General features: G+C 42.5%; 1 protein-coding gene across 2 annotated transcripts in view; it reads right to left on the bottom strand.

The window, feature by feature from the left end:
• Positions 1-22,286, bottom strand: part of LOC124038229 (tetratricopeptide repeat protein 27-like) — a 35,718-nt gene that overhangs the window by 3,117 nt on the left and 10,315 nt on the right. Inside the window, exons 3-6 of one of the 2 annotated variants that reach the window (XR_006839331.1) lie at positions 21,387-21,515; positions 19,551-19,688; positions 1,246-1,393; positions 1,009-1,122 (exon numbers count right to left, since the gene is read on the bottom strand). Coding sequence is in view for 1 of the 2 variants with exons in the window: in XM_046353824.1 (XP_046209780.1) it covers positions 1,391-1,393; positions 19,551-19,688; positions 21,387-21,515 (270 nt within the window). In the remaining variant the exon portion in view is untranslated. The remainder of the gene's footprint in view (positions 1-1,008; positions 1,123-1,245; positions 1,394-19,550; positions 19,689-21,386; positions 21,516-22,286) is intronic. The other variant, XM_046353824.1, reaches the window with a different exon arrangement.

Here is a 22,286-nt window from a genome sequence, read left to right as displayed (position 1 = left end):
CTTCAACAAGGTCTGTAGAGCCACACTAAAAATGTGTTATATTTCCTCACCGTCAAAATAAAATAAAAAGTCCTCCATCCATCATTTTTTGAATGTTCTATCCTCCGACTGTCTAGCTTTCATTTTGGTGTTCATTAGAGCTGGACCCAGTCAAGAAACTGCATGAATGAAGGTCCATTATCATTTCTACCGCTTCCATTTGTTTTCTTTGTCATTTTAAAGTACAATGCATTCAGAAATGACCCCTTCACTTTTTCCACATTGTTACATCACAGCCTTATTCAAAAAATGGATTAAATTATCACCCCCCAAATCTACACAATATACCCCATAACAACCAAGCAAAAACAGGTTGACACACTCAAAATAAGGGTGGATCCAAAGATGACGCCTAGGCTGTATAGCAATAGAAATGCCTACTTGGATCACATATGTGAAACTAGACGATGAAGCTACACATTTCATCTAATTTAGAACCGAGAACTTGCGAGGAAATCTGTGGTGAGAGGAGTCTCTGCAGATCATGCAGGCCAGGGATGAGGTGCCTTGCAGTGGCAAGCGGAGTGGATATGGAGGAGCACGTAGGGGGTGCATGTGTGTGTTTGTGTAGTGTCAGGGTTTCCGTTAGGAAAATGTGGCGCCAGACACTGAACGGGAAGATTTTTAATTTACCGGCCATTTGAGAAATTTACCGGACCCATATGCATTCGGTCCGTAAACCCATTAGGGTGTCCACCGACGGGGCTCAGAATGACAAAAATCACATTTAGATGATGGTAATTAATCTTAACAGAACATACAAGTCCTGTAATGAAGCAGCGAGCGAGTGAAACATCTCCCTGGAGTCCATTTTCATCCTGATCTTCCAAGGCTATTTCAGCGCCACAACATGATATCAGTTATGGTCGAGGGGTAGAGATCCCCCTCTGCTGGAGACACTTAGTATCACACTGGATTTGCCCCCCCATGTGAGTAAGGGTGAAGGTGAAAGGGGTAGAGAATGCTTACCTTGGGCAGGCAGGCCAGTGGGGTGGGGGAGAGGGTCAGCTCAACGTCTAGCTCGGGAGCTGGAGTCCCCTCCATACTCTTGACATCCAGGATCAGCTGGGCAAGGAAGTTCTGCTGGAAGCGAGTCCGTTTGCATAGGGCACCCGCATGGAGAAAAGACCACGTTACACTTCCATGACCAAAAGCTTAGGCCTTCTAAAGCCCAGGCTGTTACTGTATGTTGAGACTATTATTTACCCATCATGTTCATCTCTAGGCCAATTAGAAGTGCTCCTTGGCTGGGTTGTTCTCATAGTAGGTCAGAGAGGCGAAGCCACATTCATGGTGGAACTGGATGGACAGTTCTGGAGGGTTCCATCAGAGAACAGAGGCTCACACGTCATTACTGCAGAGAAGATGAGGGGTGTTAAAATTAGAAGATGTCCTTTTTCTATTTCAGTTAAATATATTACTATTTGCATTGATATCATAAATCAGCTCAGCGGTGAAAAAAAATGAAAATAGATTAGATATTATTTTTCACTTCTTCCAAGTTCTCAAAACATACCATCCCACATCCCATTTAGCACATCTACTACTAAAACAAAAGTATTCAGCATTACTTTGATCACCATCCAACGGTCAATTAAAGCTCAGTGCACCTGCAGACCAATCCCATGAGGCCGTTGGTCAGCAACATCGTGAGCGAGAGATACATTGAGGCGACACATTAAAGAGAGAGGTGTTTTGGCTTTGTCCTTGGTTCCACCTCTCCCCGTCTGACATGATTACCAGTTTGGTGTCGTTGAAGGCTGTGCGTGGTGTGGAGATTATTCCTTGCTTCTAATGTGTATAATTCATGGTGCAGTGTACTCTCGCGTTCCCCCATTCAAAATTTATAGAGGCAGCCCAGGCCAGCGCCAAGGAGATTTACTTTGCGCCTTGTCACCTTCATACAAGGAAATTGGCTTCTTGGGCTGTTGTAAAATGTGCAAGGGGAGGGGACAATTTACTTGTTTCTTTTACACAAATGACTTGGAGTCAAATATTGATATAATAATGTCCAAAAACAATATTTTGCGATACCTAACTATATTGTCCACCCCATTACTAATAGCTCACCATTTCACTTAGCTTCAAAAAGTTATCCTATTTCATGCCTACTGATCACAACCCTGGCAGCAAATGAGTACAGCGTGACGTGCAAGCAACCATATTACATTAGCATGGGCCCACACAGAACAAATGAGCATTTATCTTGACGGGTTTCCAGCTAATCCTTTTTATTAAGTCTTATCTGGGCATTGTTACAATGAACACTGACTGATTAATGAATTCTCAGGAAATATTGTGGTAGAGTGAAGAGGAGAAAATGAAAACAGGTCACAAAATAACAGTCGATGCTTGAAATACTTTTATCCCATTTTCTCGGTGTCAACTCAAAACCCAACAGCAATGCTAGGGAAAGAGAAAGGGAGAGGGTGAAATTGGATCGTAAAAATCCCCTTTTCCATCTGCATGCCTTTCACAACCCGGAGCTCAGAGTAGTAAAAGGGATTGTGTGGTCTTTCGCTGGCTGCTCCTCTGGAATACGGATTGGCTGTTTCATAGCCTGCAGAATCTGGTCACCCTTCACACACTGTTAAGCACCCTTCACACACACCCCCACAACAAAAATCAGCAAACCAACATCTCAAGCCTAGCAGAAGTCAACTATAATTAAGCAGAACAATCTTAAACTGTGATCTGCTACTAATGACCTGGTGGCAGGACGGTAGGACAAACCAACGCTGGGAAAATAAATGGTCTATAATGAGCTCTCAAACCACCCTGAAAGGAAGGGGGGGGGGGTTCAAGAGGGATCAGAGTTAAGAAAGTGCCCTTTAGTATCATTTTCACAATTTCTTAAACTTGGAGGAAAAGGGGAAAACTCAATTGTGCACAATAGCTAAACCAAAATCAAAGACTAAAACTCCATTACGGAAGGGATAAACGTAGACGTTCTCAGAAACAAGGCGGAGCAGAGTCCCTTTGCGGAGTTCATTTTTCCAAGGTACAGAACGGAGGCGTTCATTCAGCTCATACCACAGTTGCCAAAGAAAATCATCCTAAAATAACACTTACCGGTAGAAATACAATTTTGTTCATATACAGAGCATTCGGAAAGTATTAAGACCCCTTCGACTTTTTCCACATTGTTACGTTACGCCCTTATTCTAAAATGAATACAATTGTTTCCTAATCAATCTACACACAAGATCCCAAAATGACAAAGCGAATAAACTGAAATACCTTACCCATAAGATTTTGGACCCGTTGCAATGAAACTGGAGGATGAGACCCATCCTGTCTGAGCCTCCAGTTTTTATACTGCAATAGTTTGTGTCAGGGGGCTAAGGTATACAGTTGAAGCCAGAAGTTTACATACACTTAGGTTGGAGTGATTAAAACTAGTTTTTTAACCACTCCACAAATGTCTTGTTAACAAACTATAGTTTTGGCAAGTCTGTTGGGATATCTACTTCGTGCATGACACAAACAATTTTCCCAACAATTGTTCAAAGACAGATTATTTCACTTATAACTCACTGTATCACAATTCCAGTGGGTCATTAGTTAACATTCACTAAGTTTACTGTGCCTTTAAACAGCTTGGAGAATTCCAGAAATTGATGTCATGGCTTTGTAAGTTCTGATAGACTAATTGACATCATTTGACCGGTAGTGAGGAAAAACTTTTGACCGGTAGTGAGTGAATATGTATACAGATTTGATTTTTTGCAACAAGATAAAACAATCCAGTTGTTTGTTCTATATGTTCCCTTGCTCGTTAGCCAAATAGCTACAGCTAACAGTCACAACCTCTGCAGCCAGAATAACAGCAAAGGCACTGCAGTTTTCTACTGAGAATCATTTGGATAAATCCAAAATGAGCGGATACCTGATTCTGCCTGGCATAGCTAGAAAAGGTTACCTTCATCAGGACACGTGACAGTGCTCATTACAAGGAGATCGCATTGTATATCAAACGCCAGGCTAGAAGCCAGCTAAATCATTTATTGCTAGCGAGCCTGCAAAAATGACAACCGAATTAAAAAATATCTGTTGCTAAAAACAACTGGTCAAACTAGAAAACATGTGGGAAGATTTGACAGCATACCGCCACTTGTGTAATGACTGCAACAGTAGGGACAGGAGAAATGCTTGTTCATCACTCACCATGTCAGGTCATCAAATGCTCCCCCCAAAAATTTGTCAGCAAAAACAAATAATTGCAAGCTAGTTTTTCTTCATTGGACCTGCGGTAACAATGTATAACATTTTGGTTTGTGTGATTGTCATTTTAGCTTTCTGTAACTTTGTAGCCAGTAGTATGATCCGATGGTGTAGGCGCATATCGCAAGGTGTCACAATCTCTTTCCAACTGCCCTGTAATCTGAATTTAATGCCCATTCTAGAATGCGCTTCTAGCCAATCAGAAACAAGTATTCAACAATTCTGTGGTATAAACATAAACAATAGGTACTATGTCATGTCTTCAGTGATTTGTTGCCCACCACTGCAGTGGGAATGAAAGCAAAGTACAGCGCAGCCAATAGAACCACCACAGAGGCCAACAGAGAACTGCACAACAACCAAGCCATGTCATTTCTTCACAGCACCACCACACTGGGGGCTATTGGCCAACAATCTGTCAACAGTGAGAGGTGCAAACCACAGGAGAACAACTGCACATACCTGTGTTTGTGTCACCTGTATTAGGTGTCAGGTTTTTTAGTCATGCTCAATCAACCATCACTTTGGAGAACGCAGAGGGCATGGATTTTTCAAAGATGCGGTATGAATATTAGAGAATGTCTCAGCAAACAATCATTTATTTCAATACACAATATGGCAGTACATAATTCAATTAATTACAAAAATAAATAACCCTTTAGAGAGAAGCGAGCAAACATTGAGAGAGATTGCGTTCAGCACCTAACATCCCCTTCTATGTGTGAACCACAGCAGAGCTGCTCCCGGGATAGATTCCCCAACATTAAAGCAATGTGTTTGGCAGCAGGGCTGGAATCAGCAGCTCTCTCCTGGGTGCAGTGGCCAAGCAGCAGTGACAGGTTGGCCATGACGCCTGGCGACCTCTCAAACTGGAGCAGGTTTCTACCCTATCTGTATGGTGCATAGATCTGGCTGGGCACTGGAGGTGTCAGCACGGCTGCTTGGGTTTTTCAAACAACCCCAACGTTCTGCTGTTTTCCCTCATTGTTTCTGCCGGACCATTGAGCATATATAGACAAAACGCTAGGACGGTGTGGGTGTCTGACATGGAAAACAGACTTTATTGACAGCCAAACCGACAGGATTAAACACTGTCCGAGTAGTCCATTGCCCTGCTATTCATTACAGGAGGAACCAATGCTGTATTCAGTACCAGTACATCTACTCATCAACCTACACTAACAGCAACTCTAGCCAGCCCATTAATGATCATCAAATCACATGTTATTAGTCACATGCTCCGAACAGGTGTAGACCTTACAGTGAAATGTTTACTTACAAGCCCCAAACCCACAATGCAGTTACGAATAAGAAATAGAACCAGTAGGCTGAGGCAATATGTACATGTAGCTAGAGTTATTAAAGTGACTATGCAAAGATGTTAACAGAGTAGCAGCTGTGTAAAAGAGGGGGGCAATGCAAATAGTCTGTGTAGCTATTTGATTAGATGTTCAGGAGTCTTATGGATTGGGGGGGTAGAAGATGTTTAGAAGTCTCTTGGACCTAGACTTTGCGCTCTGGTACTGCTTGCCATGCGGTAGCAGAGAAAACAGTTTATGACTAGGGTAGCTGGAGTTCGACAATTTCTAGGGCCTTCCTCTGACACCGCCTGGTATAGAAGTCCTGGATGGCAGGAAGCCTGGCCCCAGTGATGTACTAGGCCATACGCACTACCCTCTATAGTGCCTTGCGGTCGGAGGCCGAGCAGTTGCCATACCAGGCAGTGATGCAACCAGTCAGGATGCTGTCGATTGTGCAGCTGTATACATTTGAGGATCTGGGGACCTATGCCAAATCTTTTCAGTCTCCTGAAAGGGAATAGGTTTTGTCGTGCCCTCTTCACGACTGTCTTGATGCGTTTGGACCATGTTAGTTTGTTGGTGATGTAGACAAGCTCTCAACCTGCTACACTACAGCTCCGTCGATGAGAACGGGGACGTGCTCAGTCCTCCTTTTCCTGTAGTCCATAATCATCTCATATCTCTTGATCACGTTGAGGGCACAGGGACTATGGTGTCTGCTGAAAACATGGTGGTATTACAAACTCGAAAATAAAAAGAACCGCATACTCTACATACTCTAGCTCAGATGCAAAAAATGTATTACCAACGTTTTCGACAGCCAAGCTGTCTTCATCAGGGTATAATCACAAACACTGCGGGATGACTCATTTATATAGTGTCAAAAGACACAGGTGTCTGTATTTTCCTTCCAGTAGGGGGCGCAAATAGACGTTCAGGAATATCTTGGGGTGGTAAATCACAGTGTACCAATTGGTCTCAGATTTCTGCCCCGCGGGAATACGACCAAGGGAAGGTCCGAAAACACATTACCAAGACAATCATTGGATTTTAGAATGTGCCAATGTTTGTGAACAATTCCCTTAATTTGTTCAGAACGCTTTGAATAGCGGGTAGTTAGAAAACAAGAATGTATCTTTTTGCGAGACTGACCTTCAAAACAGACAAGTCTCATTTTGTGTTGAATTTTCTCAATGGCAATTATTAATCGGATCATTTTATTACAAACTCGGACAGGGAGAGGTTGAAAATGTCAGTGAAGACACTTGCCAGTTGGTCAGCACATGCTCGCAGTACACGTCCTGGTAATCCATCTGGCCCTACGGCCTTGTGAATGCTGACCTGTTTAAAAGGTCTTACTCACATCGGCTGTGGAGTGTAATCACAGTCATCCAGAACAGATGGTGCTCTCATGCATGTTTCAGTGTTAGGAGGATAGAATTACGTTCAGATTTGCCAAATGGGAGAGCATAGTACGCATCTCTGTGTGTGGAGTAAACGTGGACTAGAGTTTCATTTCACTCTGGTTGCAGGTTGCACATTTAACATGCTGATATAAATTTGGTAAAAACCGATTTAAGTTTCCCTGCATTAATGCCCCGCCTCGGGATGAGCGTTTTCCTGTTTGCTTATTGTGGAATACAGCTCATTGAGTGTGGTCTTAATGCCAGCATCGGTCTGTGGTGGCATGAAGACAGCTATGTAAAATACAGATGGAAAACTCTAGGTAGATCGTGTGGTCTACAGCTTATCATGAAATACTCTATCTCAGGCGCGTAAAATCGAGACTTCCTTAGATATCGTGCACCAGTTGTGATTTACAAATATGTATAGTTCACCTCCCCCCCCCCCCCTTGTCTTACCAGACACCGCTGTTCTATCCTGCCGATCCAGCTGGCTGGTTATACGCTGTATGTTGATAATGTTGCTGTTCAGCCACGACTCCGTGAAGCATAAGATGACGGTTTTTAAATGTCCCGTTGGTAGATTAATCTTCCTCGTAGGTCGTCAATTTTATTTGCACATTAGCTAGTAGAATGGAAGGCAGAGGAGATTTATTCGGTCGCCTACGAATTGAGAGGGCAGCCAGACCTCCGTCCTCTTTTTCTCCTTTGTCTCTACACGCAAATGTGGGCCTGTTCCCGGGAAAGCAGTATGTCCTTCACGTCTGGCTCATAGGAACTCATAAAAATAAAAAACGTCTGCCAGTTCGTGGTGAGTAAATCGCTGTTCGGATGTCCAGATGTTATTTTCGGTCACAAGAGACGGAAGCAGCAACATTATGTACAAAATAAGTTACAAAAATAAGCTAAACCACCAAAAAAATACAAACAAAAAACAGAATTGTTAGGAACATATCAAATGTCAGCCATCTTCTTCAGTGTGAATCAGGGTATTAGCTCCATGCGGGAGAGGTGGGGCGTTGCTGCAGTATGCCAACTAACACTGTGGTACCATTCTACCTCTATTAAATCTCTCATTCATCCCCCTACCATGGGCTCTCAAGAGATGTCTCCCATTGTTGAGGAAATTAGGTATTTCACTGTAGTGCTCACTATAGCCATTGAGATGACAGGCTGCCTGGCACCAGTACCAATATTTAGATCCCCCACTCCCACCAGCATATGCCCAGGTGCCTCAGCCCACACAGAGCCCCTGTAGCAGGCCAAGGTAGGGCAGGGCTGATCCATCCTGCTTACATCCCTCCTAGGGTCTGAGGCAGACTGGAGCTCTACTGGCAGGCTGACTGACTTCATCCTCCAGGTGGGGGAAGAGAGACTCCAACGCTGCTAACGTTTCCCTCCTCCACTTTCCCAATTACCTCACTCAGTCCCTCCCTCCCATACCCCCTCGGTATTAGTCATACAGTGCGGGGGTCAGGCTCCTCAGTAGTCAGACACGAGCGGTGAGAAATGCCAAGGTGCCAGCGTCAGATACATGTTGTCATGCTAGTACAGGTTGTTATGCAAAGAAATACACAGACAGGGCTCCAGAGTATGACAATTTGAGTTGGTTGTGCAAGTTTACTTTTTAATTGGTCGCACTGTTGCAAATTCTAGCTTGTCACTTCACTCAAAAAGTTATATTTTGATTCAGTCAAACAATAGCCCAAAGTGCATTAATACCCTGAAGTGTCTGCCCTGCCCCTATGCCCAGAAAAATGCTTTCTGATTGTACAACTTTTCTAAATGCAATAGCATTGTTTTGAAAACTACTACTGTTGTGACTGTTGAGGGTCTCAGTTTTATGTAGGTATTACAATTATTTTCTCTCAATATTGACAGTTTTAGCACCGTTTTAAGTATCTGGTATGGCATTGAGATGTATGGAGCGTGGGAAGCTCGTGCATCTGCCATGAGGTGATTACATGTACTGTTAGGTTAATCAATTACACAGCTAACTAGCAGTGTATTTTATCCTCCTGAGACCCCCCCCCAAAATTGTGGGTATTTGTGTTTGCTAAACTTTATTTTTAAAGAAATACATATTTTAATATAAGTACAAAATTGTCCTCTGTAGTGATTATTAATAAATTACACAGTCCTTAACTATTCCTGAGATATTCACATACAAGAACATTTGAATATCAAACCTCCAAAAAGTATAATTACACACTTATTTTAAAATATCCGTAAAATCGGCTAATTTTGATGACATGTGATATCATTGAAATGGATCTCTCACCTGGACAACAGCACTGCGTGCCTTGTACGACCTCAGATGCGGAACAAAAACTGATGTCCACTAGAAATATGATGTCCGCTAAAATATCTCAGGAAGATATTTTAGCCAAATAACCAATGCATTGAGTCCACATCTTTAGATTAATTGTTCCCTAATTAATTAGCCGATGGGAAATTCAACTAAAAACATTATCCCCGGGCAACATTTCTACACAAGAATATTACATTTATATTTCAATAGATAACAAAGAGGACGGTGTTGGTTCCCCCTTTGCTGATATAACAGCAAGGGCTGGGCGATATGGCCTAAAACTCAGATGTTTTCGAACTGATGAGCGATTCACTATCTATACCTATTTACATATAAAGAAACACTACCGTTAGAGTTTGGGGTCACTTAGAAATGTCCTTGTTTTTGGAAGAAAACCACATTTTTCATCCATTCAAATAACATAAAATTAATCAGAAATACAGTGTAGACATGGTTAATGTTGTAAATGACTATTGTAGCTGAAAACGGCAGATTTTTTATGGAATATCTACGTAGGCGTACAGTGGCCCATAATCAGCAACCATCACTCCTGTCTTCCAACGGCACGTTGTGTTAGCTTATTCAAGTTCATAATTTTAAAAAGCTAATTGATCATTAGAAAACACTTGTGCAATTATGTTAGCAAAGCCTTAAACTGTTCTCATTAAAGAAGCAATAAAACTGGCGTCTTGAAACTAGGGGTCACTATTTTCATTTTTGGAAAAATAACGTTCCCATGGGCTATTTTTCAGGACCAGATAATATAATATGCATATAATTGACATCTTACGATAGAAAACACTAAAGTTTCCAAAACTGTAAAAATATTGTCTGTGAGTATAACAGAACTGATATTGCAGGCGAAAGCCTGAGGAAAATCCAATCAGGAAGTGACTCTTATTTAGAAACCTCTGCGTTCCTATGCGTGCATCCCTATTGAGCAGTGAAAGGGATTTCAAACAGATTTCTTTTTCTATGGCTTCCCTAATGTGTCTAGTGACACAGGCTTTTATTTTGAAAAATGAGCGTGAGCAACAACATTGCATAAGTGGTCAGCTGGTGGCTCTGAGTGATTTGTGCGTAATAGACAAATGCGGCCATTGTTTCTCTCGCTCCTACTAAGAAGCCAACTGACCCGGTTGATATATTATCAAATAGATATTTGAAAGACACCTTGAGGATTGATTATAAAAAAACGTTTTCCATGTTTCTGTCGATATTATGGATCTAATTTGGAATCTTTTTCGGCATTGTCGTGACCGCAATTTCCGGTCGATTTCTCAGGCAAACGTGAAGAACAAACAGAACTATTTCGGCTACAAAAATAATCTTTATGGAAAAAAGGAACATTTGCTATCTAACTGGGAGTCTCGTGAGTGAAAACATCCGAAACTCATCAAAAGGTAAACGATTTAATTTGATTGCTTTTCTGATTTTTGTGACCAAGCTGCCTGCAGCTAGCTAGGCATAATGCTACGCTAGGCTATCAATAAACTTACACAATGCTTGTCTTGCTTTGGCTGTAAAGCATAATTTCAAAATCTGAGATGACAGGGTGATTAACAAAAGGCTAAGCTGTGTTTCAATATATTTCACTTGTGATTTCATGAATATGAATATTTTCTAGTAATATTTTGTTGTCCGTTACGTTATGCTAATTAGTGTCAGTTGACAATTCTCCCAGATCCGGGATAGGTAGTTCCAAGAGGTTTTAAGACTAGTTGAGTATCTGGAGCATCAGCATTTGTGAGTTTCATTACAGGCTCAAAATGGCCAGAAACAAAGAACTTTCTTCTGAAACTCTTCAGTCTATTCTTGTTCTTAGAAATGAAGGCTATTCCATGCGAGAAATTGCCAAGAAACTGAAGATCTCGTACAATGCTGCATACTACTCCCTACCCAGAACAGAGCAAACTGGCTCTAATCAAAATAGAAGGAGTGGGAGGCCCCAGTGCACAACTGAGCAAGAGGACAGCTACATTAGTGTCTAGTTTGAGAAACAGATGCCTCACAAGTACTCAACTGGCAGCTTCATGAAATAGTACCCGCAAAACACCAGTCTCAACATCAACAGTGAAGAGGCTACTCCGGGATGCTGGCCTTCTAGGCTGCATCCTTTTCCTTTCAAAACAATCTTTATCTTTTTAAACGTTCTCTAAATATTCTTTGTTGTACAATTAACGGCCAAATACACTGCATTTAAAGCAGTCAACAATAATCAAAATTAAGTCAGAGCGTATGAAATTACACATATTCCTCTCACAACCATAAGAGCCACTAATAATTTATCAAAATAGTTGTGCATTCTTACTTAAAAAAAAAAAAAATCTGATTGTCAGGTCTTTCAATACAAATGTCCTTTTTGTTACAAATTTAACCAGAACCATGCATAATGCACATTCACTAATACTGCAGCAGGCATTATAGAAAATGAACATTGGTCTCAAACAATCTCAAGCCCACGTGCTAGTGAGTAACCAGCTAATTAATTAAAATTATGCACACACACACAGTTGAAGTCAGAAGTTTACATACTAATGACTCCAACCTAAGTATATCACCAGTATCTCTACTTGCACATCCATCACTCCAGTGTTTAATTGCTATATCGTAATTACCTCACTAGTATGGCCTATTTTATTGCCTTACCTCCCTTATTTTGCCTCATTTGCACACACTGTATATACACACTTGTTTTTTTCCCTTCTTCTGTATGTTTGTTTATTCCATGTGTAACTCTGTTGTTGTATGTGTTGAACTGCTTTGCTTTATCTTGGCCAGGTCGCAGTTGCAAATGAAAACTTGTTCTCAACGAGCCTACCTGATTAAATAAAGGTGAAATAAAAAAACTTGTTTTTTAGCCACTCCATAAATGTCTTGTTAAATGATTAAAGGTGTAAAAAATAAATATATATAAAAAATGTATGTATTCATTTTTAAAATCAGCCAAATCGGTGTCCAAAAATAATAATTGCCGATTGTTATGAAAACCTAAAATCGGCCCTAATTAAATCGGCCATTCCGATTAATCGGTTGACCTATAACACAAATATTAATTTACACAAAGTTTGCTGCTTCAGTGTCTTTAGATATTTTTGTCAGTACTGTGTTGTTGCCAGTGGTTGTTCCACTGGATGTCATAAGGTGAATGCACCAATTTGTAAGTCGCTCTGGATAAGAGCGTCTGCTAAATGACTTAAATGTAAAATGTAAATGTATGGAATACTGAAGTATAAATACAAGCATTTCATAAGTGTCAAAGGCTTTTATTGACAATTACATTAAGTTGATGCAAAGAGTCCCCAAATTAATGTAATTGGTACAGAGTTTGTTTTGATATTTTATTATTCATTTATTTTCACCCCCTTTTTCTCCCCAATATCGTGGTATCCAATTGTTAGTAGTTACGGTCTTGTTTCATCGCTGCAACTCCCGTACGGACTCGGGAGAGGCGAAGGTCGAGAGCTATGCTTCCTCTGAAACACAACCCAACCAAGCCGCACTGCTTCTGAACACAGTGTGCATCCAACCCGGAAGCCAGCCGCACCAATGTGTCAGAGGAAACGCCATACACCTCGCAATCTGGTCCGCGTGCATGGGCCTCCCGGTCGCTGCCGGCTGTTGACAGAGCCTGGGCTCGAACCCAGAGTCTCTGGTGGCATAGCATGCCTTAGACCACTGCGCCACCCGGGAGGCCCTTGTTTTGATATTTTAACCTGCGTGTTGTGATCGCGTTTGGTGTCGGATGACAAAATACATTTCTGCACGATGGCCGGTTTGGGCTCCATGTAACAGTGCAGAAACTTCAGGAACCAACTTGTTGGAAGGGTGGCATCCTATGATAGTGCCATGTTGAAAGTCACTGAGCTCTTCAGTAAGGACATTATATTGCCAATGTTTGTCTATGGAGAATTCATGGCTGTGTGCTCGATTTTATACACCTGTCAGCAACAGGTGTGGCGGAAATAGCCAAATCCACTAATTTGAAGGGGTGTCCACATACTTTGTATATATAGTGTAGCAACAGTACAGACGAATGATACCGACGAACCTGCCGTTTCTACTTGTAAAATCACGCAATGCAAATTGACTTGAGCAAATCAGAACCGAGTAGAAAGGAAAAACACCAGCAGCCTTCCTGTTGTAAGGGCCTTGGCTGGCAAATTCTCCCAGTCAAACCGTTTCCTTCGGATTCCTAACTGGGCTGGGTTTCAGTGGGGAGAACAAAAACGTTAGCAGTTTGAGGAAGGGATGTCATCTTGAAGTTGTGTTGCCTAGTTAAATAAAATTAAATACATTTAGAGCAGAGGATGTGTCAATGCTGACATGAGCCCAGTTGCTGTGAAATGCTTTTCTATTTCTGTGGCCCAGCAAGTCATACTCCAAATCTCCTTAAACTCATTAAGAGCAGCGAGAGAAATAATACATTGCTCATATATTGGGGCCTGAATCTGATGGAGCATACATGCTGATGGGGAAATAACAGAATGGCAGACTCAGTATAAAAGTTTTAGATCTCAGCGGGTGCTTTGTCTCAACCAATGAGAAATGTCAACATTATGGCTCGAACTGACCGATCTCACTACCGTGACTGTAAAATGTTAACATTCTCTAGAATGTCTCAAGTTTGTGTCAGTCATCAATATCATGATAATGCAGGTAATCAGTCATATCAGAACTACATTAATCATCTAGATAAAACGGGATTAAAATTGCTACTCAAGTAAAGAGTTTGATGCATTACAGCACTGTGTCAATGGACAAAAGGCTTACAGCCTGGTAAAGGTAACAAACAGCTTGTTATACATCATTTGGGTTTTATCTGATGGGGATATTTTTAACCATCACACATTATCAAGTTCTTTACGTACTTTTCTGCTGTCCTGCACAACCTGTTGGTTATCTTTTCTAGTAAGTCTTCATTGGGAGTCCTGTGTAGTGGTGGTCCAGAGATAGAATAGAATGTGCTTACTGCCGAGTTTTCCTTAAGTGGACTCCTTTTAGTTTTAAGACCATCAGGAAAATGTACCCGTCTGTCCTCACCCACCCAGCACTACTAGACCGCTGCAAATGAAATAGTCTCATTTAGAGGAGCAATCTCCACTTTAGCCTGAGCCTGCCTACACAGCAACACAGACGTTATGATCCCATCCATCCCCTGACACGATTTGCCTACACACACACACAAAAAGACAAGTGCTCACACAAACAGTGAGGCAGAGACAAACATTTTGTAGATTATGTGCTGACATCAAAGCTCCACATCAACCTGAGAAGAACACTGGGGCTCCTCCGTCTCAAAACCACCGCTGACATCAGCCCTCTTCAAAGATAAGGACTTAATTGGAAACGGCAGCTGCATTATTTCTTCTCAACTCTTCAGCGTGTTTATACTGACGCTCAAGTATCTCACGGACGTCCCACTCAAGGCCACCATGACGTAGATGGCCAAAGTGAGAAATTATATTTTCCCCTAGCAGTTTAAAGCCTCGTTAGAAGAGGTTAATGCCATATGACACCGGATTGCAAACATGCCTGAGTAGAAGCAACTTAGTCATACACGCATACCTTTTTTTGTATGGCGTTTTTTTGTATGGCGTTGAAAGTGCCATGCTCTATCACACTGGGCAACAGTGGACCACACTGGGCTACAGAGGACCACACTGGGCTACAGAGGACCACCATATAGGAGTTAGTGAGTGTGTGGGGGAGTATTTAAGTGGAACAACAAACAGGCAAGTGAATATGAGTGCGCTTTTGTACAAACAGCACAATACATAGATGGGGTCACTCAAAGTGCAACTAAATAAATAAATCTACCGTACTAGTGCCTGAACCACCTGCACACACACATGACAACCCAGTAAGAACCAACATACAATGGTAGAGTTAACTGCTGATCCAGCGATACAAATGTCCAACTCTCTCTTTTTCAGCTCTCTGACCAAAACATAAAGTGGCGGGGAAAATAACAGCTCAAAGCTTGGTAAGGGTTTCTCTCCTCTCTCTTACCCCCCCCCCTCTCTTGCATGGCCAAAGGTAGTGAACCATGTAAAAAAACAAAAAACAAAAATAAAAAAATCCCATTTGCATGTCAGGGAGGATATCTGCATTCTCATTTGCTATGCACGAAGCCAGCTAACCGCCTCTGTCGCCATATGGTGCTCTGTCTGCTTCCCTGAATCCCTGGGTGGCGCAGGAGTCTAAGGCACTGCATCGCAGTGCTAGCTGTGCCACCAGAGATTCTGGGTTCGAGTCTAGGCTCTGTCGCAGCTGGGAGGCCCATGGGTCAGCGCACAATTGCCCAGCATCGTCCGGGTTAGGGAGGGTTTGGCCGGCAGGGCTTTCCTTGTCTCATCGCACACTAGCAACTCCTGTGGCGGGCCGGGCGCAGCGCACACTGACCAGGTTACCAGGTGCACTGTGTTTCCTCTGACGAATTGGTGCGGCTGGCTTCCGGGTTGGATGGGCATTGTGTCAAGAAGCAGTGCGGCTTGGTTGGGTTGTGTTTTGAAAAAAAGGGGTAAAAAAATATATATATATATATATATATATATATATATATATATTCCTAGTATTTGTCAACAGCTTTATATATTAAGGAAGATTCGAGGTATTGCTCGACTGAGTTAGAGTACCTCAATAAGCTGTAGACCACACTGCCTATATTTTTCGTAGCAGTCTATTTACCCACACCACAAACCGATGCTGGCACTAAGACCGCACTCAACAAGCTGTTTAAGGCCATAAGCAAACAAGAAAATGCTCATCCAGAAGCGGTGCTCCTAGTGGCCGGAAACTTTAATGCAGGCAAACTTAAATCCATTTTACCTCATTTCTACCAGCATGTCACATGTGCAACCACAGGGAGGGGGAAATAAAACAACTCTAGACCACCTTCACTCCACACACAGAAAAGCGTACAAAGCTCCCTCTCCCTCTCACCCTCATCCAATGATATTAAGGAGAATACCACATCAGACACCGGCTTCATCAATAAGCGCATCGACGACATCGCCCCCACAGTGACCGTACATGCATATCCCAAACAGAAGCCATGGATTTCAGAGAGCTGCCACTTTCAAGGAGCAGGACACTAATGCGGACGCTTATAAGAAATCGCACTATGCCCTCCGACTAACCATCAAACTTGCAAAGCGTCAATACAGGACTAAGATTGAACCCTTCTACACTGGCTCTGACGCTCGTCGGATGTGGCAGGGCTTGCAAACTATAAACAGACTACACAGAGAAATGCAGCCGCGAGCTGCCCAGTGACACGAGCCTACCAGACGGGCGAAATGCATTTTATGCTCACTTCGAGGCAAGCAACACTTCAGCCTGCATGACAGCACCAGCTGTTCCAGGCGACTGTGTGATCACGCTCTCTGTAGCTGATGTGAGCAAGACCTTTAAACAGGTCAACATTCACAAAGCCGCAGGGCCAGACGGATTACCAGGACGTGCACTCCGAGCATGTGTGGACCAACTGACATTTTCAATCTCTCCCTGACCGAGTCTGTAATAGATACATATTTCAAGTGGAGCACCATAGTCGCTGTGCCGAGGAAAGCAAAGGTAGCCTGCCTAAATGACTACCGCCCTGTAGCGCTCACATCGGTAGCAAAGAAGTGCTTTGAAAGGATGGTCGTGGCTCATATAAACAGCATCATCCTCCAATTTTCATACCACCCCAACAGATCACGCAACCGCAATCACACAGCCCTTTCCCATCTGGACAAAAGGAACACCTTTCTGAGAATGTTGTTCATTGACTACAGCTCAGCGTTCAACACCATAGTACATAGCGCATCACTAAGCTAAGGACCCTGGGACTAAACACCTACCTCTGCAACCGGATCCTGGACTTCCTGACGGGCCGCCCCCAGGTGGTAACGGTAGACAACACATCAGCTACGCTGATCCTCAACACGGGGGCACCTCAGGAGTGTGTGCTTAGTCCCCTCCTGTGCTCACTGTTCATCCATGACTGCGTGACGAAACACGACTCCAACACCATCATTAAGTTTGCTGACGACAACAATGGTAGGCCTGATCACCGACAACGATAAGACAACCTATAGGGAGGTGGTCAGAGACCTGGCAGTGTACCAGGACAACAACCTCTCCCTCAATGTGAGCAAGACAAAAGGAGCTGATTGTGGACTACAGAAAAAGGAGGGCCAAGCACGCCCCCATTCTCATCGACGGTGCTGTAGTGGAGCAGGTTGAGATCTTCAAGTTCCTTGGTGACCACATCGCCAACAAACGACTATGGTCCAAATACACCAGAACAGTCGTAAAGAGGGCACGACAATGGCTTTCCCCCTCAGGAAACTGAAAAGATTTGGCATGGGTCCCCAGATCCTCAAAAAGTAATACAGCTGCAACATTGAGAGCATCGTGACCGGTTGCATCAGCACACTGGGATGGCAACTGCGCTGCATCTGACCGTAAGGCGTTACAGAGGGTAGTGCGTACGGCCCAGTACATCAATGGGGGCACGCTTCCTGCTATCTAGGACCTACGTACTACACGGTGTCAGAGGAAGGCCCAAAAAATTGTCAAAGACTCCAGCCACCCAAGTCATATTGTTCTCTCTGCTATCACACAGCAAGCAGTACCGGTGCACCAAGTCTCCTTAACAGCTTCTACCCCCAATCCATAAGACTGCTGAATAATTAGTCAAATGGCCAACCTAACTATTTGCATTGACCCTCCCCCCTATATATAGTCTAGTTTTTGCCATTTTATTGTGTTACTAAATAAACTAAAGCAAAAAAAGTAAATACTTTCTTAACTCCATTTTTATTTTTAAACTGCATTTTTGGTTAAGGTCTAGTATGCATTTCACGTTAAGGTCTACATCTGTGGTATTCGGCACATGTGACAAATAACATTTGGATTTGATGACATGCAGATGAGCAGTGCAGCCCAATCTCTCATCCTCTCTTTATGACTGGGATGGGAGAGGTAGAGAAGCTGGGTGACAATAAGACTTTACAGAGAGATGGAGGTGGCAGCGGACAGTGTGCCCTTGAGTTAAAAACAGTTAGCTGTTGAACTCCCAGATGTTCGCAGAAGGTGGTTGTAATTCATTCATTCATTCCTCTCATTAGCATTTTAAAGGCTGAATGGTAGGGGGATGAGGTCCCAAGCAGAGTATGGTGGTACGCGCGCGTGTCTCAACTGTAATAGTAGGATCACTAGAATGGAGCTTATCAGCAAACTACACATTGCAGCATGTAGTAATTTGTAGGTATCAGTAATACTAAAATAGCCTCTGTTATAGCATGATCTTAGGATGTTGTGGTGAACTTCTGAAACTCAAAGGCAGCCAATACGCAGTTACATAAATAATATTTAGCCATTACGGCTCTAAAATGTACATACATATATACATATATACATATATACATATACACACAGTACCAGTCAAAAGTTAGTACACACGTACTTATTCAAGGGTTTTACTTTATTTTGTACAGTAATAGTGAAAACATCAAAACTATGAAATAACACATATGGAATCATGTAGCAAACAATGTCACCAGCAAAGCACCCCCACACCACATCCTCTAATGCTTCACGGTGTGAAATACACATGCAGAGATTCGTTCACCTACTCTGCATTTCACAAAGACACAGCGGTTGGAACCAAAAATCTACAATTTGGACTCCAGACCAAAGGACAGATTTCCACAATGTCCATTGCTCGTGTTTCTTAGCCAAAGCAGGCCTCTACTTACTGGCGTCCTTTAGTAGTGGTTTCTTTGCAGCAATTCAACCAGGAAGGCCTGTTTCACAGTCTCCTCTGAACAGTTGATGCTGAGATGCGTCTGTTACTTGAACTCTGTGAAGCATTTATTTGGGCTGCAATTTCTGAGGCTAATGAACTTATCCTCTGCAGCAGAGGTGACTCTGGGTCCTGTGGTGGTCCTTATGATAGCCAGTTTCATCATAGCGCTTGATGGTTTTTGTGACTGCACGTTCAAAGTTCTTGAAATTTCCCCAATTGACAGACCTTCATGTCTTAAAGTAATGGACAGTTGTTTCTCTTTGCTTATTTCAGCGCTTCTTGCCATAATATGGACTTGGTCTTTTACCAATAGGGCCATCTTCTGTATACCACCCCTACCTTATCACTAAATTCTACAATGTAGAAAATAGTATAAATTTAAAATAAAATAAACTTTGAATGATTAAGTGTTTCCAAACTTTCGACTGGTATTGTATATATTTTTTGGGGGAGGGAGGATGATTATGTCTTACCTGAAGGCTGTCCAGCTTGATAGCACAGTTGACCAGTTTGATGCTGGCTAGCAGCAGGAAGGGGTTCCACACCAGTCTGTACACAGACTCTCCATCCAGTAGAAGACTGCCGAGCAGGGCTGAGGTCAGGGCCCCAGGCTGGGAAGTAGAGCGATATGACAGAGGGGACCGAGACTGGCATAAGGTTGAGGAAAAGATCAAGGATATGTTGTGGCTCTGCTGCCCTGTCCCCTGAAGTGATGCCTGAAATGGCAGCTCTATGTAGGTATGAAGGGAAAGGAGATATGAATATTTTAATAAACTAGGCTACAAGTGAAGATTTCCTACACTGAATAACTTTTTTTTGTTTGATAAATCATTAATAATCTGCCCCCACACTCAAAAGTAATTACATTAAGGAGAGAACATGGTTATATTCAATAAAATGCACAAGTTGATTTAAAACCTGTTTAACCCTTTTTAATGGTTGTCTTAAAGTATTTGTCCAAAATTGTGCGACAAAACATTTTACTGTCCTTGCATTTATGGCAGTGCAAGTTGTTGTTATACATTATCATACATTAATCAGTTAAATTAGACATTGAACCATGGATCTAGCTGTTGGATCTACATGGACATGGATGTTGGATCTACAGCTAGACATGGATCTAGCTGTTGGACAGTATTTTTGTATAGAGATCTCAGAAATTCATTTTAACTACTGAACATTTGGTGAGAATGGTAGGCTTTGTTACTTTGGTCCCAGCTCTCTGCAGGTCATTCACTAGATCCCCCCGTGTGGTTCTGGGATTTTTGCTCACCGTTCTTGTGATCATTTGGGACCCCACGTGGGAGATCTTGCGTGGAGCCCCAGATCGAGGGAGATTATCAGTGGTCTTGTATGTCTTCCATTTCCTAATAATTGCTCCCACAGTTGATTTCTTCAAACCAAGCTGCTTACCTATTGCAGATTCAGTCTTTCCAGCCTGGTGCAGGTCTACAATTTTGTTTCTGGTGTCCTTTGACAGTTCTTTGGTTTTGGCCATAGTGGAGTTTGGAGTGACTGTTTGAGGTTGTGGACAGGTGTATTTTATACTGATAACAAGTTCAAACAGGTGCCATTAATACAGGTAACGAGTGGAGGACAGAGGAGCCTCTTAATGCAGAAGTTACAGGTCTGTGAGAGCCAAAAATCTTGCTTGTTTGTAGGTGACCAAATACTTATTTTCCACCATAATTTGCATGCATTAAATGATGCATTTGCATGCATTAAATGAAAATGCTACAATGTGATTTTCTGGATTTTTTTCTCTCATTTTGTCTGTAATAGTTGAAGTGTACCTATGTTGAAAATTACAGGCCTCTCATATTTTTAAGTGGGAGAACTTGCACAATTGGTGGCTGACTAAATACTTTTTTGCCCCACTGTATATTCCAAATTATTTCAATGGGTTCTTCTCCACTGGAATGTGATTCTGACAGTATGATGAATGGTGAGGACCGAGGGGGACAGGCCCTAGTAATTAACCTTGTCTTGTGTCCCAATAATGCAGGGGTGGGGCTGGGCGGTATATCGTATTTGACTATATACACCGGTATTTTTGCACAGTCGGTTTGGGTTTTTACTTTACCCTCTATAGATGTATTTTAATGTTTGGTTTGTTAAATGTGATAGTTTTATACTGTTCAATTCAAGTTCAACCTAAAATCATTTCCATCAATTTCTGCATTTTCTGCACTCATTTGAGATCATTTCCACACTGCCACGATAAGGCAAAAAATACTAGGCCTTATTTTTTAACCAAAAGTTGCAATTTAGATCAAAACACTTGGGTGAACATAGGGCTGTAACTGTACCTCAGTGATTGAGGATAGCAGGGCCTGGGCCAGCAGGTAAGGGACATGGATGGTGACAGGGGGACCCGTCCAGTTACTCTGACCAAGAGGTAAAGGCTGGCGACCGCCTGGGCCAACTGGGCAATCTCCCTGAGAGAGAGAAGAAAAAGAAAGTCACAATGAGTAGGAATAGGAAAAGATAGGAGCTCAAAGAAAAAGAACAGAGAAAACAGAAGAAAAACAATGGAGGGAAAAGTACAGGACACAGAACTACTAGACAATAGAAAAACACAGAAACAAAACAGAAGAGAAGGAGCAATAGAAAAGCGAGGGGGACAAAATAAATGGAGAGCTCAGAGAATTGTCAAATGAGGCTTCCCAAAAGAGAGAGCACAAGCTCAGTACAGAGATGATAGAGATAATTCATACTGAACAAAAATATAAAAGCGCAACATGTAAAGTGTTGGTCCCATGTTCCATATGCACAAAAAATGTATTTCTCTAAAAAATCATTTGTTTGTTTACATCACTGTTAGTGAGCATTTACCTTTAGCCAAGTTAATCCATCCACCTGGCAGGTGTGGCATATTGAGGAGCTGCCACAGATATTTTCAAGTTGAGGGAGCGTGCAATTGTCATGCGGACTGCAGGAATGGCCAAAGAGCTGTTGCTAGTACATGTAATGTTATTTTCTCTACCATAAACCTCCAACATCATTTTAGAGAATTTAGCAGTATGTCCAACCGGCCTCACAACCGCAGACCACGTGTAACCACGCCGGCCCAGGACCTCCACATCCGGCATCTTCAACGGTGGGATCGTCTGAGTGGGATGCTGAGGAGTATTTCTGTCTGTAATAAATCCCTTTTGTGGGGAAAAAAATAAGTCAATTCTGATTTGCTGGGCCTGGCCCTCCAGTGG

The sequence above is a fragment of the Oncorhynchus gorbuscha genome, linkage group LG06 (genome assembly GCF_021184085.1).
Source record: "Oncorhynchus gorbuscha isolate QuinsamMale2020 ecotype Even-year linkage group LG06, OgorEven_v1.0, whole genome shotgun sequence".
In the NCBI taxonomy this organism is placed as follows: Eukaryota; Metazoa; Chordata; class Actinopteri; order Salmoniformes; family Salmonidae; genus Oncorhynchus; species Oncorhynchus gorbuscha.
This window is presented reverse-complemented; position numbering and strand designations above follow the sequence as displayed.